The 17,410-nt window shown below is 46.2% G+C and overlaps 1 protein-coding gene across 1 annotated transcript in view; it reads right to left on the bottom strand.

Moving 5' to 3' along the window:
• Positions 1-17,410, bottom strand: part of slc24a3 (solute carrier family 24 member 3) — a 382,506-nt gene that overhangs the window by 158,642 nt on the left and 206,454 nt on the right. The window contains exon 3 of the mRNA XM_072581405.1: positions 16,668-16,744. Within this exon, the coding sequence (XP_072437506.1) occupies positions 16,668-16,744 (77 nt within the window). The remainder of the gene's footprint in view (positions 1-16,667; positions 16,745-17,410) is intronic.

Raw genomic sequence — 17,410 nt, 5'->3', positions numbered from 1 at the left:
GCTATAGCATTTAAACAAAAGCAGGTTCAGCCAACCTACATCGAGTAGGGCGATGACCTATCCAAATAGATATTCAAAGTACATGTTGACTCAAAGGCTACTCATTACACTCTGTAGCTAAAAGGGTCAGCAATTACCTGATAGAATGCCAGAACTCAACAAAACCAATTGGACTAACTCGTTCAGATAAGCCCAATGTGTTGCCCAGTTATAGGAAGGATGTTATCAAGCTGGAAAGAGTTCAGAAGAGAGTTATCAGGATGTTGTTGGGTAGGGAAGGTTTGAGTTATAAAGAAAGGTTGGGACTTTTTTCGCTGGAGTGTAGGAGGTCGAGAGGCAACCTGATAAAAGTTTATAAAATAATGAGGGGTATAGATAAAGTTAAGGGTAATTGTCTTTTCCCTTGGATGGGGGATTTCAAGACTATGGGGCAGATTTTTAAAGGGAGAGGACAAAGATTCAAAAAAGACATGAGGGGCAAATTTCTTTCGACAGAGGGAGGTTCGGGTATGGAATGAACTTCCAGAGGGAGTGGTGGATGCGGGTGCAGTTACAACATTTAAAAGCACATGTAGAGAAGCACATGAATAAGAAATGTTTAGAGGGATATGGGCCAAGCGCAGGCAGGCAGCTGGGACTAGTTTGGGATTATGGTCATCATGGATTGGTTGAACCAAAGATTCTGTTTCCGTGCTGTATGATTCTATGCCATATGTCGTTTCTAATGTAGCAAGGCTGATTTTATTTAGGATGGGGTTAACCATGGAAGGGATGTCTGCACCCCTGCATCATCCAGTATTCTCTTAATCTTAGGCTTGGTTTGTCCCCAGGCCCCTGATAAGGGGTGATCTGCTTGCTAACCCTCATCTGTTCTACTCTCCCAGTAAAATGGACCAATGTTTTAATCATACTTATATTATGCGACTACAGGATACTTGAGAGTGCTGCTTCTCTCTCAGTCTCTGACTCAGACTCTTCTCTCTGACTCACCTGGACTCAAATCGATAACTCTGCTTTCTCTCCACAGATGCTGCCTGACTTGCTGAGTTTCTCCAGTAATTTGTGTGTTTCAGAAAAATAAAGTCTGTTCTTTAGAAACAAATGGAAACCGGTGCCTTTCTTTAAAATATTTCATTACTGTAAACAATGTTTTATTTTAATCAGTACAACTGTCTGAGCTACTTAAAGGTTTCCTAAATATGCACTGAAAGCACTCATAGTCAAACATGTCTCAATATTTACTTTTGCGAGAGAATCCACTATGAGGGCCTTTTACTATCGCCACTGCAAGAAGTTATTTTTCAAGAGGAATCTCTCTGCCTGGCCAAGAGTTGGTGTTCAAGGTTATGTGGCCATTGGAGGAACTAGTGAATTTCCAATGGCAATGCTGGAATATCTCGAATCTTAATGAGCAACGTCTGCTTATGAGATGAGTATCTCATTGCAAACAGTTGTGAACACAGCCCAGACCATCCCGCAAGCCAACCTTCCATCCATTGACTCCACCTACACCTCTTATTGCCTCAGGAAGGCAGCTGACATGAAAGACCCCTCCCACCCCAGTTATAATCTCTACCAACCTCTTCCATCAGGCAGAAGATACAAAAGCTTAAACACATGTACCAACAGGTTCAAGAACAGCTTCTTCTCCACTGTTACTAGACTTGTGAATGGAGCTTTCAAATTTCTCGATCTTACTTTTTGTGAACCTTCTTTGCAGCCGTAACTTTGTATTCCTCAATCATCCTATGTTATGATCTGCCTGCAAAACAAAACGTTTCACTGTACCTAGGTACATGTGACAATAATCAATCAAATCGAATCAAATCTCAGGAAGTGGACTCCTGTTTTCTTTAAACAAACATGAGCAGGCTAATGGAAATGGCCATCATTCTTTTCCCTGGCCAAATTATTCGCTGCTCATTGAAGCTAAAATTGGGGAAGTCTCTAACGAGCAAATGAAGAGGGAAGTGGGTGGTGGCGAGGTTTGGAGAAATAAGCTGAGGCACTACTTCCATTCTGGGAAGCTTCCGAGCTGGGGATCCAGAGCAAAATCACAAGGGGCACGGAGAAAGTAGATTGGGAGAAACTATTCCCGTTTGTGAAAGGACTGAGAGTGAGAAAGCATGGACTTAAAGCCATTTCTAAAAGAATAGAAAAGGTGATATGAGAGAAAGCAGTTTCGTGCCGTGAGTGGTTAGGACCTGGAATGGACAACTCAAGAGTGTGCTGGAGTCAGCTCCAATCAATGTGTAATTCCCTTTGGAACGTTGTTATTGAAATGAACAACATGCAGTGTTGAGGGGAGGAGGCAGGAGAATGGCACAAAGAGAAGCACTCAGTCGGAGAGCTAGTATAGACATGATAGGCTGAACAGCCTCTTTTTCACTGTTACAATTACAATTCTCAAGTTTCTCCTGAAAATCTGAAACAAAGGAACAGCAGTCTGGCTGAGACAACAAGTTCCTGTGGCATGGCACGGCCACATTCTTCAGCAGGTCAGAGGCTAGGGATACTACGGTGAGTAACTCACTTCCTGACTCCCAAAAGCCTGTCCAAGTCAGGAATATGATGGAATACCCTCCCACTTGCCTGAATGAGTGCAGCCCCAAACAACACTCAAGAAGTTTGACACCATCCAGGACAAAGCAGTCCACTTGATTGGCACCACGTCCACAAGCATCGACCCCCTCAACCACCGACGCTCAGTAGCAGCAGTGTGTACCATTTACAAGATGCACTGCAGAACTTCACCAAAGATCCTCAGGCAACAGCTTCCAAACCCATGACCACTTCCATCTGGAAGGACAAGGGCAGCAGAACAAGGGAAAACCATCCCCTGCAAGTTCTCCTGCAAGATACACACCATCTTGACTTGGAAATATATTGCTGTTCCTTCAGCATTGCTGGGTCAAAATCCTGAAAGTCTCCCTCTAGTAGCTCTGTGGGTCTATCTACACCAAAAAGATGGTAATGTTTGAAGAAGACAGCTTATTACCACTTTCTCAAGAGCAACTGGAGAAGGACCTGCTAGCAAACCTTTCATAGCCTTAATAAATGAAGTAAAAGGGTTATCAAATTGGGCTGGAGATATTGGCAGTAATGATGCCACAAAAAGTTGGTGATGTGGGGTAGTTGGGTTCTCAGGGAGCTTGAAACGGGATAATACTCAAAGGGAACAAAAATAGAAGTTGCTGGAAAAGCTCAGCAGGTCTGGCAACATCTGTGGAGAGAAAGCAGAGTTGGCGTTTCGGGTCGTTGACCCTTCCTCAGAACTGAACCTCCATTCTAGGGAAGGGCCACCAATTTAAAAAAAAAGGGGTAGGCCATTTAGAACAGAGTTGAGGAGAAACTTCTTCACCCAGAGAGTGGTGGATATATGGAATGCTCTGCCCCAGAAGGCAGTGGAGGTCAAGAAAGAGATGGATAGAGCTCTGAGAGATCGTGGAATCAAGGGTTATGGGGATAAGGCAGGAACAGGACACTGATTGTGAATGATCAGCCATGATCATAATGAATGGTGTTGCTGGCTCGAAGGGCCGAATGGCCTCCTCCTGCACCTATTATCTATTGTCAATTGGATCTGAAATGTTCACTCTCATTTCTCTCCAGAGATGCTGCCAGACTTGCTGAGATTTTCCAACAACTTCTGTTTTTGATTCTGATTTACAGCATCTGCAGTTCTTTCAGTCTTTAATACTCAAGGGACCTCTATCCACCACTTCATGCCAACTAAAGCCTCCTGGATAAATTCTCACCAATTCTCCGAATAGTTTCAATTTATACAAATATAAGCTAGCCTCAATCGATCTGTATGACTTTCAATGTACTGCATGCTAATACTAGGCTTGAATAGTACAGCCCTTTTATACCTTGCGTTCATCTGTAGTTTAAAAGGAAGGGAACAATAATCATGAGCTCCGTACTGCTTTACATTTTACATCATCCTGCCAAGTACACAATTAGATCAGCGTTGTGTAATTACCCGATGGAAGATAAATGTGCAATAATTTATTTCCTTCAGTTGAAAATTTCCCAGATTCTTTCAATAGCCATCAGGAGGTTGATGCTGATTCCTGTAGACACCCAGCCATTCCATTTGGGATGCCAACTCCAATTACAGGTGAAGTTTGACAGCTATGCTTCATGGATCATATATGTGCATCACTATACCTGGCTTGCTGTGTAAAGCTCAGTTTGTGAGTGACACACACCAACTTCCCATCATGCCTTTCCTGTTAGCTTCCCAATTTGTGTTGTGTACTTTTCATTGAGTGTGCTACTCCAAGGTACTCCTTCACAGATTCTTGACATCCTGCTCCCAATGGTTCCATTGAATATAGGAGTTGGGAGGTCATGTTGTGGCTGTACAGCCACTTTTGGAATACTGCATTCAGTTCTGGTCTCCCTACTATAGGAAGGATGTTGTTAAACTTGAAAGGGTGCAGAAAAGATTCACAAGGATGTTGCCAGGGTTGGAGGGCTTGAGCTATAGGGAGAGGTTGAAGTTTATAGAGGTTTATAAAATCATAAGAGACATTGATAGAGTGTAGAGCCAAGGTCTTTTCCCTGGGGTGGGGTGGGGGGGCATCCAAAACTAGAGGGCATAGGTTTAAGGTGAGAGGGGAAGGATTTAAAAAGGACCTAAGGAGCAATGTTTTCATGCACAGGGTGGTACTTGTGTGGAATGAGCTGCCAGAGGAAGCGGTGGAGGCTGGCACAATTATAGCATTTAAAAGACATCTGGATGGGTATATGAATTGGAAGGATTTAGAGGGATATGGGCCAAGTGTTTGCAAATGGGACTAGATTAGGTTAGGATATCTGGTCGGCATGGACGAGTTGGACCGAAGGGTCTGTTTCTGTGCTGCACATCTCTATGACTCTATTTACCATTTGCACCTCTTTTGGTGTTTCAAATTCAGCCCTGTGCAGTGCTCAAACAATCTTGGGCCCCCTTTTTGCTCCCCATCTCTAGAACCCCAGAAACATTCCCAATCCCCCTTCTTTCTCGCATTCTTGACTCTTGATTTCCTCTCGGTATTCCCACATCCCAAGTGCCTCTCCTAATGTTCCAAGCTGCTGTTCCATATTCCCAGTATTACCAACCCATTCAAGGACTCCCAGCACCCTGGCACCACGTGCCCATCCTCCCATTACCCTGTAACTCTGCCAGACCTTTGCCTCTTCCACACACCTCCAAACGCCAACACAAATCCGGGCTTCTCTGACCCCAAAATCTGAGGCTGATGGTTACAACACTTCCTTTCAGGGAGGGGGAGGGGAGTTCAATTCAAATTCTGTTTCTGCTGAGGAATCAAGAACTTTTCGTGACAGCGAGAGCAATGGACTTAGACTACATTGGCTTGTCCAAGTTTTGTCCTGTTACGTTACAGTTTTAAAATCGGTGTGAGAGTTTCTCTGATTAGTTTGCCCTTGCAGCAGCTGCCCTTGACCCCACTGTGAGCTTCTCTTTGTGTCTATGTTCCTGTGCCTCCAAAGGCTCGGCTTCTGATGCCAGCTCCTGCTCGGGAATCTCAAATTTTCACCTCGTTCCAAGCAGCAAAGTCCTGGAGGACACGTACAGCCGAACACAATAATTCATGAGATGTGCTTGAGCGAGCTCCCACAACCAGCCAGGCCATCTGATCTTTGCCATCAGCATGGCAACTGGCTGCTTCACTCCAATTTGCTAGTGGTGAGGGTGTGATCACCCCCAGCCAATTTGGTATTCCCTGTCAGTCATGCTCTTGCCTCCGAGACAGACAGCTATGAGCTCGACTCCCGCTCCAGAGACTCAATGGCATGACCTGGGCTGACATTTGAGTGAGTGGTGCCCTCCCCTTTGTTAAATCCGAAGCCTTGCAGATGCAAAAAGAGCTTTCTCCTTTCAAGAAGAACAGAGATTTATACCTAATGCATTACTTATCCTTCAGCCAATGTCACTGACACTAATCATCCGATCAACCACCTCATTGTTAGTGCAAGATTTCCCCTCAATCAGCCGCTGCTTCTGCCTACAAAACAGCAGTGTCCCTTCAAATGTACTTCAGTCGCTGTGAAACCCTTTGGGATGACTGAAGCCACGATAATCCTTTACAAGGGAATGTTTTACTTTCTCTTGGTCCATTGTAAAACATCACAATTCGCTTCTTAGCAACATGCTCAGCCCCTCGTAGTTCCGACGCTGAGATTCCTCTTTGACACTGGCTTGCTCTGTGTGGGCACTGTGTGAGGATGGTAACAATGACATTTTGTTATTAATCAATATCTGGTCGAAAGCCAGCCTTTACAATGCTGAATTCACTATCCTTCCTCTTTCCCCACCTATCCCACCCCCTTACTCTAGCAGAATTTATAGGATGACTTAAGTATTGTTGGAGATTCTTGTTTCATCAGGACACACACAAGAATAGCAAAACTCCAAAGGGATATCAACAATTCATACAACTGAAGGAAAGGGTGCTGATTGGTCCTGATGGGGTCAAGGTGTTGCCATGGAGAATGCACCTGTTCTCCTCCATGCTGTTGCCTAGTTTGAACACAAAAAATAGGTAGGCAGGTTTCTTTGTCCTGTGTCTGAAGACATTAGCACGGCTAAATCCAACCTTACTGGTCCCTAGGGCGGTGACATTGTCCACAGATTGTCTTCGAGTTGCCCTTTTAAAGCTCAGACCTGTGCTAGGGACTGGCAACTAAATGGAGAGCACAGCATCTTGTGTCCAGCTAAGGCCTGTCCACGAACAGTGTTTTTGAGGGGAGCGATTTGATGTTCACAACTTGCAGATCTGAAGACACAGGCCAACCAACATGCAATGATCGCTCAGCGTGTAGGGGCAAGCTACTGGTCCATCCACCAGCCCATCTGACTCTTTCCCCATGACCTAACGACGACGCGTGCCATCTCCTAACAGGCAGGACTGCTCCTGGACATCTCTCAAAGACACGCAACAACGTCCTGATCCACACAGCGCCCACTGTGGAATGCTCCAGTGTGGCTCACTGCCTTCTGCACGCCACTCAGAGTTCAGCCCAACATCAGATGGACCCCCACCTTCTCAAAAGCATGGCTCAGTGGTTAGCGCTGCTGCCTCACAGTGCCAGGGACTCGGGTTCAATTCACGCCTCGGGCAACTGCCTGAGTGGAGTTTGCACATTCTCCTCGTGTCTGTGCAGGTTTCCTCCGCATGCTCTGGTTTCCTCCCACAATCCAAAGATGTGCAGGTTAGGGTAGATTGGCTAGGCTAAATTGCCCATTGTGTTCAGCGATGTGTAGGTTAGGCGCATTAGTCAGGGGTAAATATAGGACGATAGGATAGGAGAATGGGTCTGGGTGGGCTACTCTTGGGACTTGATGGACGGAAGGGCCTGTTTCCGCACTATCGGGATTCTAGGATGCTATGAATTATCAGAACGGCCTTGACATCTGCAGTCCTTGATAAACCAGCAACATCTCTGAATGGCTGGAGAAAGACCTCATTGCACATGGACCCAGTCTGGATCTATCAGAGGCTGCTGGCTGTTCCTTTCTGCAGAATAATCAGTCTCATCAGGGCTGGTACCACAGAGATAGTGCTCTGGCGGACAGATTGTGGATTTAATGGACAAGGAGGCTGGCACACTGCCTCTCTCTCTTCCCTTTCTTCACGACCAGAGAACAGACTGGTGAAAGCAGAAAACAAACATGCTGTTAAGAGTCAATCCCTTGCCACCAAAGGGTTGCTTGGAATTTTTGGCATCAGTTACAAACCAGCATTGGACCTCAGTGGCCAAAGTCATCAAACAGCGAGTTGACTGCCAATTCTACTTTGTTTGTTCCAAATTGATGTTCTGTGTGAACTTTTTCTTCGAATGTTTGCCACTTTGACTCCTTTCAGAGTGCTTTACAACTGACCTCCAATTCTCACAAGTATTGCTAGTGAGCAGAGGACAGGAATCAATTCTCATTCTCCTGACGTTCCAACATTGTCCCTTCACTGTTGGGCCTGGTCAAAGGGAATGGCTGCCCTTTTTCCCCAATAGGTGCCAATTGTTTCATTTTGAATAACGCACAGTCAATGAGATTTGTTCTGACAAAGACCGTATTAGACCATTAGACATAGGAGCAGACATTAGGCCATTCTGCCCATCGAATCTGCTCTGTCATTCAAACATGGCTGATAAGTTTCTCAACCCCATTCTCCCCCTTTCTCCCCATAACCCTTGATCCCCTTGATACTCATGAACCTATCTATCTCAGTCTTAGGTATCCACAATGGCCTGGCCTCCACAGCCTTCTGTGGCAATGAATTCCACAGATTTACCACACTCTGGATGAAGAAGTTTCTCCTTATCTCCATTCTAAAAGGTCTTCCCTTTACTCTGAGGCTGTGCACTCGGGTCCTAGCCTCTCCTACCAGCGGAAACATCTTCCCAAGATCCACTCTGTCCAAGGCATTCAGTAGTCTTTGTGTTTCAATTAGATTCACCCCCCTTATCCTTCTAAAATCCATTGAGTATAGAGCCAGAGTCCTCAAACGTTCCTCAGATGTTAAGCTTTTCATTCCTGGGACCATTCTCATGAACCTCCTCTAAACACGCTCCATGGTCAGTACATCCTTCCTGAGATAAATGGGCCCTAAACTGCACACAATACTCAAACATGGTCTGACCAGCCTTATAGCCTCAGAAGTACATCCCCACGTTTATATTCAAGTCCTCTCGAAATAAATGCCATCATTGCACTTGCCTTCCTAACTACTGACCCAACCTGTAAGTTTACCTTGAGAGAATCCTGAACTAGAACTCCCAAGTCTCTTTGCAGTTCAGATTTCTGAATTTTGTCCCCATTTAGAAAATAGTCCATGCCTCTATTCTTCCTACCAGAGTGCATGACCTCATATTTTCCTACATTGTATTTCATCTGCCATTTCTTTGTCCAATCTCCTAATCTGTCCAAATCCTGCAGCCTTCCTGCCTCCTCAATGCTACCTGTCCCTCCACCTATCTTTGTATCATCTGCAAACTTAGCCAGAATGCCATCAGTTCCTTCATCTAGATGGTTAATGTATAAAGGCAACTACAGAGGCATGAGGGAGGAGCTGTGTAGAATTGACTGGGAGAGGAGCTGAGCCGGAAACACAGTGGAACAGCATGGCAGGGGTTTCTGGGAGTAATCCAGGAGACACAGCAGAGATTCATCTTGAGGAAAAAGAAGCGTGGTACAGGGAGGATGAGGCAACCGTGGCTGACGAGGGAGGTCAGAGAGAGCACAAAGGCAAGTGTGAAACATATAATGTAATGAAGGGCAGTGGGGGACTAGAGGATTGGGAAGCTTTCAAAGATCAACAGAGGGCAACAAAAAAAGAAATAATGTTCAATGTAAAGCAACTGGAACAGCAGGTCCCACCAACTGTCCCCAATATTCACCTCTGCCTTCAGCACAGTTGTTTGATGTCAGAACTCCTGGTTGTAGAGTGGAGATTCAGTTGTCAGTGAAAGTGGAGAGTGGCATTAGTTTAACAAGCTTCCTGGATCATGGGTGTACAGCATTCACCTCAACTTTGGTGTAGGGAAGCAGGATATATTCTCCTGCCTGGCTCCTATTACATGGGGTTCAAGTGGACAAATCATTGAAGGGCAGTTTATGAAAGCAGTTGAGTCTGAGAGTGCAAAAGCAGGAAGTGACTTTAAAGTTGTAAAACCCCTGGGTCTTTTGCGACATTGCACTGGATGGGCGCCTCCCCTCCCCCAGGGATTCCACACCAACCAACCTGAAACAGCTGAGGTTCAGACCGCTACCCCACCAAAGGCAGGAAGTCCCACCCTCGAGAGCTGTCGATCAATCAGATTGACTAGCAGCTCGTGAGGTCTCAGCAGTGCCAGACCCCAGTAGTGGGCACTGCCGGGATTACGTGGAGACCCACACAGATCAAAGGTCCAGCCAGGTCCTGGGCTTTTAGGGTGGGGAAGGATTGGGCATTATGGGTGGAGAAATGGTGACAGAGGGTTTGGTTCTGCAGGCCTTGTGGGGGGGGGGGGGGGGGGGGGGGGGGAGAAGCAAAGGGGGAAGGGTTTTTCACTAATGCACACAGAGCAGTTCTCATCAATGGGCTCCCCCATCCTAACCCCATTTTCACCAAATTTGTTAAAAAAACACAGGGTTCCCATTCCCAACCTCCCTGCTCCTGATCAGCATTGCATGGCAGTGAAGGTGAATTGAGGGCCTCAACGAGTCAACAATTTGCCTTCAATAGAGTGAGGGGGCGATGGGTGAGTGAACACTTTACCCACCGGGCACATGATGAGGATGGGCTGGAAGGTGCAGGGTTAGCCCCCTCCACCAACATAATTTACATGACTCTATCCCCCCGAAATCGCTGTGTGCCCAATTGACGCAAGGACCCCAATCGGAGACAGAAGGCACAGGAATGAAAAGAAAAATGTTGTTGCAGTGCGGGCGGTGATACACGGCCTCAGAACGTCGAAGAGGCAGGGCCAATTGAGGTCTTCGACAGAAAGTTGGATCACCACCTGAGCAGAAAATAATTGCTGGCCCACAAAGTGAGGAGCTACAGGAATCTGACATGGTCCGATTGGTGGAAACCTCCTGCTGTGAGGTTTGAGGATAAAGCTGTTCAGAGGCATGAACCTGGAAAGCTTCACTGGCTGAGACGATGAAGATGGTTGGAACTAGAAAAATGCCAAGACCCTGAAGTCTTGGTGAATCTGTGCTGCTCACACTTTGATTTTTTATTTATTTATTTGACGTCCGTCTTGTTTGCAATTGACGGATTTGGAGCTTTGACAAACGTTTCTCTTGTATTCCACATCTCTCCGAAGGATAAATTTGATATTTGTCAGGATTGGCATTCGGGACTTGAATCAATTCTCTAATTGCTCTGGGCCTAGGTGGGATGGGAGGACGAGGGCAGCTAAGGTGAAGTGGGGACCGGGCATCTCCATTCTGTTCTTGCAGATGACTCTGACTGTTCCACACTGTCGGAAGCCAGCAAGGTCATTCTTTAAATACGTAGATCCCCCTCAGATTACATTTTCTTCCATTCACAAGAATGTGGGTGTAACTGGCTAGATAGGAATTTATTGCCCATCCCTACTTGCCCAGAGGGCAGTGAAGAGTCAACCACATTGCTGTGGATCTGGAGTGACATGTAGGCCTGACCAGGTAAAGATGGCAGTTTCCTTCCCTGAAGGGTATTAGTGAACCAAATGGATTTTTCTGATAGTTGGCAAAGGTTTCATGGTCATCATTAGACTCTAAATTCCAGTCTGTTTTTTTTTAATTGAGTTCAAATTCCACCCTGTACCATGGCAAGATTTGAATCCAGTTCCATTACTGGGTCCGTGGATTAGTAATCTAGCAATAGTATTAGGCCACTAGCACCTGGCTGCTTTTGTTATCTGAGGCCTTAGCAAAGAAGCTTTGTACATGAGGGCAAAACCAGTACGGTCAGCTCCCAACAACTAGACTGACCTTCAGAGACCAGAGACTGGGCAGACATTTGGAGCCTGCTGCTTTAGGCTTAACTGTGGGTGAGTAGGCCGCACTGCGACAGTCCCTCACCCGTGATCTTCCCTGAATGAGTGGCCAGACATTGGACTCGCTGTTGCTCAGTGGACTCTCAATCCAGAGTGCCAGGTAATGTTCCAAGGACCTGGGTTCGAATTGCACCATGGCAAATTTAAAACAAAAACTATCTGGAACTGAGTGTCTAATGATGACCGTGAATCGACTGAGAGGGGAAAGCCCATCTGGTTCACTAATGTCCTTTACTGAAGGAAAATGCCATCCTCATTGACTCCAGACCCACAGCAATGTAGTTGACACTTAACTGCCCTTTAGGCAACTGGGGATGGGCAACAAATCATGGTCTAGCAAGTAAGGCCCTCAATCCATGAATGAATTAAAAAAAGGCAGCTGTTTCCAAGAGTAAGGAACGGAGAAAATGATTTAAAATGGAGGCACCATCTGCATCACCAGCGTTTTTCAAAACTTTTAATTTAAGAAGTAGCCTTTACCACCTAATCGAGGGGGAATTATACCCCTCTGCAGGTTGGCCTACAGCTGCTGCCTCACTCGGGTGAGCAAAACTAGTCTCCTGCACTTCCTGGGCGTGCTGGACCCCTCAGTCTGTCCCCACCCCTCCACACCGTGAGGCCACTTCCACTTGGCCAAACCGTCCCTTGCCTCCTTCTGGATCATGGAGGTCAACATTCAGGGAAGTTCCAGTCAGGCTTCGATAGTGGGCCTTCACCTTAGCTGGGTGGCTAGCTACAGGCTGGTTGGTGCTGCCAATCCTAGCCCACATGAACTCAAGCTACTTAGGAGAATCGGGCCTGGGGGTTGTGGAGGTGGGGTGGCGGTGATATGGGGCTGGGAAAATCAATGGGCAAAACTTTGTCCACTCTAGGCCTCGTGTGGGGGAGAGGAGGGTTAAGATATCTAGCCACAGATGTTTAGAAACCCCTATTGTGAAGGGTGCTCTTCAGGACTTGGAAGAGGTGTGCACAGCTGGAGACGCTTTGCTTTACACATGGACTCGGTTAAATCCGAGCTGGGAATATCCAAACGCTGACTGTACAAGAGTGCTTCAACAATACGTAATTATCTTCCACTTAAACATGAGCCAAAAATCAGCAATCATCACATTCGCTGGAATACATACAGATGGGCTTCCTGCAGCTACAGACAATAAGCTTTAATTTTTTAATGTCATGCCTGATTGTGATGAAACAGTTTCAAATGGAAGGCACCGAGCAGCACAGTTTAATTATTTTGCGACATAAGTAGAGTGAGGCACAAAGGCTCCTCTGTTGGGTGGAAAGGTAAATTGTGAAGTGTAAATTGATGAAAAGCAGCCACAATCAGCAAGTCCAGGGGATTGTTGTGAGAGAGAGAGAGAGAGAGAGAGAGAGAAATGAAATGCTAAAATGTGTGGCAGATTGATCATTCCTAGTCTATGCACAGTTTGGCCTAGTTCATAGGCTCCATTTGCCAAGAATCCAGCCTGGGATTAGTGACAAGGCTAACAGGGCAACACTCAGATGCTTGGAGATACTGGGGACTGCAGATGCTGGCAAGTCAAGAGGCAGTAAAGTGCGGAGTTGGACAAAGCACAACACGTCGAGCAGTATCAGAGTCAGGGAGCTTTCATCGGGACGGGTGAGGAGGAAGGGGGCTGAGAAATAAATTGGGAGGTGGGGGAGTGGTGGTGCTGGGGAAAGGTACGTAGAATGGCAATCGGTGGATGCAGGTTGGAGGTGATTTTAGGTCAGTGGGTAGGGTGGAGCAGACGGGTGGGAAGGAAGACGGACGGGTTAGATCGGGTCAAGAGGGCGGGGTGGAGAGGGAGGTATGGACCTGGGATGAGGTTGCAGGGTGGGGGGATTTGGAAGCTGGTGAATTCTACGTTAAAGCCACTGGGTTGTAACCTCCTGAGGTGGAAGATGAGGCGTTCTTCCTCCAGTTCAGATGCCCCTGAATTCACTTCCTTACGTTTTAGAAAGAGTGGGAAGTTGAACCACATCAGTGCTAACTGGGGGTGCGTTCAGCATCCTGACTGGGTCAGATCATCTGCTGTCAGCATACCTCTGAGCAGACTGATTAGGAAAATATCTGCTAAATACAGCTGCCCCACACCTCAGTCCAGTTGCTTAACCCCTCACAAATCGCAACTGGTGGTTGGACACCCAACATAATAAATTTTAAATCTTCCTCTTTGCATTCAGATTCTCGTCAATGCTTCTTTCGCTACTTCCATCTTGTAGTAACTTGGGCCTTCTCTTCACCATCTCTCCACCGCCAACCCCAAACCTTCAGCTCATCATTGATGGAGAATCATCTCTGGAGTTCCCATCTGCTCCTCCGTATCTCCTCCCACCGTGAAGACTTTTCCGAAAGCACGTCTCTTTTCCAGAGTCTGCAGATGTGCTATCTGTACTTCTCCCCATTCCTCTGGACATGTTTTGTATGGTTCCCTCTTGTGGCTAGTTTATCTTCATTAAAAGGCACTGCACATGTTCATTAGATTAGATTAGATTAGATTACTTACAGTGTGGAAACAGGCCCTTCGGCCCAACAAGTCCACACCGCACCCGCCGAAGCGCAACCCACCCATATCCCTATATCTACACCTTATCTAACACTATGGGCAATTTAGCATGGCCAATTCACCTGACCTGCACATCTTTGGAGTGTGGGAGGAAACCGGAGCACCCGGAGGAAACCCACGCAGACACGGGGAGAACATGTTCTTGCCATTGGGAGTACTGTCTCATCACTGACTCAAGTCTCACGTTAGAATTACCAATTGGATGAATTATCAAAAGGTCAACTAATATTTGTGGCACCCAAATGAATAACTGACCTCAGAAGACAAGAAAATCTATCACCAAAAAAGACAATTAGCTTTGCTGTCATTTGATGGAGGATGCTGTGAAACTTGAAAGGGCGCTGAAAAGATTTACAAGGATGTTGCTAGGGTTGGAGGGAGAGGGAGAGGCTGAACAGGCTGGGGCAGTTTCCCCTGCAGGACCGGAGGCCTATAGAGGTTTATAAAATCGTGGATAGGATAAATAGACAAGGTCTTTTTTTCTACGGTTGGGAGGGGAGTCTAAAACCAGACGGCATACGTTTAAGGTGAGAGGGGAAAGATTTAAAAAGGACCCAAAGGGCAACTTTTTCATGTAGAGGGTGGTGCGTGTATGGGATGAACTGCCAGAGGAAGTGGTGGAGGCTGGTACAGTTACAACATTTAAAAGGCATCTGGATGGGCACATGAATAGGAAGGGTTTAGAGGGATATGCGCCAGGTACTGACAAATGGGACTAAGTCAGATTGGGATGTCTGGTTGGCATGGATGAGTTGGACTGAAAGGTCTGTTTCTGTACTGTATGATGCTCTGATTGATCCAATTTTCCTCATCTTCAGACCCAGTCCCTCTGATTGCCCAACGATCTGAACTCTCTGTTTCTCACAAGACAACAGGAAAGCTAAAGCAGAAGGATTTTACCTTTCACTGTAACTCTCAGCAGTAATCTTTCAAAGGGTCTGATCAGCCAGAGTCTCCATTGAATCGTTCTTGAAAAGGTCTCGGAATAAAAATGATGAGATGAGATTTCAAGAGGATTCTGCAAATAGCAGCCACGGTTGTACTACGCCAAGGCACCGTTTTCAGACTCTGCTCTAAACTCCAGTCTGAAGCAACTGACCCCCATCCCTCTCCCTGGTCCCAGTCTGTGATTGAACCGGTCCATTCACAATCTTAGTGCCACATTTGATCCCAAGGTGAGCTTCTGTCCTCATATTTACGCCACCAATCCGACTGCCTATTTCCAACTCCACAACATCCTCCGACTTTCATAAAATGTCAAGTCATCAAGGGAAGTGTCACTGAATGGGAATAATCAAAGTGTCAATCATGTAAAACTCCTGGCCTTTAAACTTTTGAGAAAATGGTTTACAGTGTTTTAAAAAAAGTCTCTGCTTGCCAGTTAAGTCTGTTCACATAAATTCGAGGGCTACCATTAAAAAGATCCATACAAGCATGACTGATTCCACAACCTAATGTTAGCGCAGTGGGCTGCCTGTCAGTTTACAGTTTGACTGACAGCTCTAAGACTTATAAAGTCTCTGAAGTGGATCGGTGAATACAAATGCTTGTTTTTATATGGATCAAGCAGTTGAAGGATGTGAAATGTAGTGAAGGAGTTCTTAAATCAATGAATGTTTTTAGACAAAAAATTGAATTCTCAGCGGACATTTAGAACATTGCATTATTTCATCTCAGCAAAGGTTCTAAAGTTTGTTCATGTGTGAGTTGGCACAGTAGGTATAAGGGTAAATAGTGATGGGTGGGGGTTCATGAGTTGGTATGACTTGGAGGTAAGAGGCTATAAAGGGCCTTATAAGGTGGTGAGGTGGAGGTTGGAAGTGGTATGGGGTAGGAGGGATGATGGCCGTTAATTTTTATTTCATAGATTTCCTGTCGACTGTGACCAAGTCTCGGCCCTGCTGCCCCCATGTGGTTGCCTCCGATGTCTACACCGAGGCGACCAATTCCAACTCTGGCCTGGAACAGAACTCCATATGTCTGGGGCATGCTCACTGGAGTCTAGATGGCAGAGGCAGGAATTTTCAACGCTGTACGCCCAAGTGCGGGATCAGACATTCAGAGCAAAACCTTTGAATTGCAGTAAATTGTCAACTGAACATTTGCAAAGGTTGCAAGTAAATAACTGCTGGCAAGGAGAAGCTTCAGATTTGGAGGAAACTTTCAGTGTAAGAACTTAGTTACTCATCCAAAATCATTGGTTCAGAAAGTCATGGAAAGCAGGTTCATTTGCTTTGGTCAACTTTGATTCCATCCAAATCAAACACCAGCAACAAAACCTTTTGTTTTTAGCCCCCTGTTGAAGTGTCACTGAGTTGCGAACATAATCCTTTGCAATCAAAGGGATCAACACCTCCTAAATACTTGCATTGGGCAACACTAGCTTTCAACACTAGAATAGAGACAAAGAGACTGCAGATGCTGGAATCCAAGGTAGACGGGCAGGAGGCTGGAAGAACACAGCAAACCAGACAGCACCAGGAGGTGGAGAAGTCGACGATTCCACCCAAAACTTTAACATTAGAATGATGGTGACAAAAGGAAGCTACGACTTACACAGAGCAGATGGAGAGCGATAGCCCCATGTCTTCTTTCCTCGTTTGTAAAGATGTCATTGGGGAATTCACGAAGAGCTGCAAAAGAATGAAAAAAAGGTGAATTCATTTCACTTAAACCCTGTGGAAAAGCAAACAGCACTAATTCACTGATTTCGAAGGAGAGGGCCCGAAGGGTAACGCAAGGCTGAAAGCTCCAGCTCTCATGTGGTTTAGGATTGATGGAGTCTCTGTCTGCCACTCTGCCCCTTTCCCTCTCCCTGCCCATTCAGAAACCCCTTCTCACTCGGTCACTGATCGAGGAAGGAAGAGCCACTGAACTGACACACCATGGAACGCACTCTCTGCCATCATGAAAGCACAAAACAGAGTCAGGAAAATTAGGGGCCAGCCATATACATAACCAGCTCACATTCTGTTGCACAAGCCCATGAAACGCTGCATTTCAGAGGGAGCAGGCCTTAATCAGGTGAGATCCATCAATTGGTGACTTAGAGTGGAATCCCTACAGTGTGGAAACAGGCCCTACAGCCCAACAAGTCCACGCCAACCCTCCAAAGAGTATCCCACTTAGACCCATTCCCCAACCTATTACTCTTTCTTTACCCCTGACTAATACACCTTACCTACACATCCCTGAACACTATAGGCAATTTAGCATGGTCAATTCACCCTAACCTGCATATCGTTGGACTGTGGGAGGAAACCAGAGCACCCAGACGAAACCCAAGCAGACACAGGGAG

Source organism: Chiloscyllium punctatum, chromosome 11, assembly GCF_047496795.1.
Source record: "Chiloscyllium punctatum isolate Juve2018m chromosome 11, sChiPun1.3, whole genome shotgun sequence".
In the NCBI taxonomy this organism is placed as follows: Eukaryota; Metazoa; Chordata; class Chondrichthyes; order Orectolobiformes; family Hemiscylliidae; genus Chiloscyllium; species Chiloscyllium punctatum.
The sequence above is the reverse complement of the archived record's forward strand: the minus strand, read 5'-3'. Positions and strand labels throughout refer to the sequence as shown.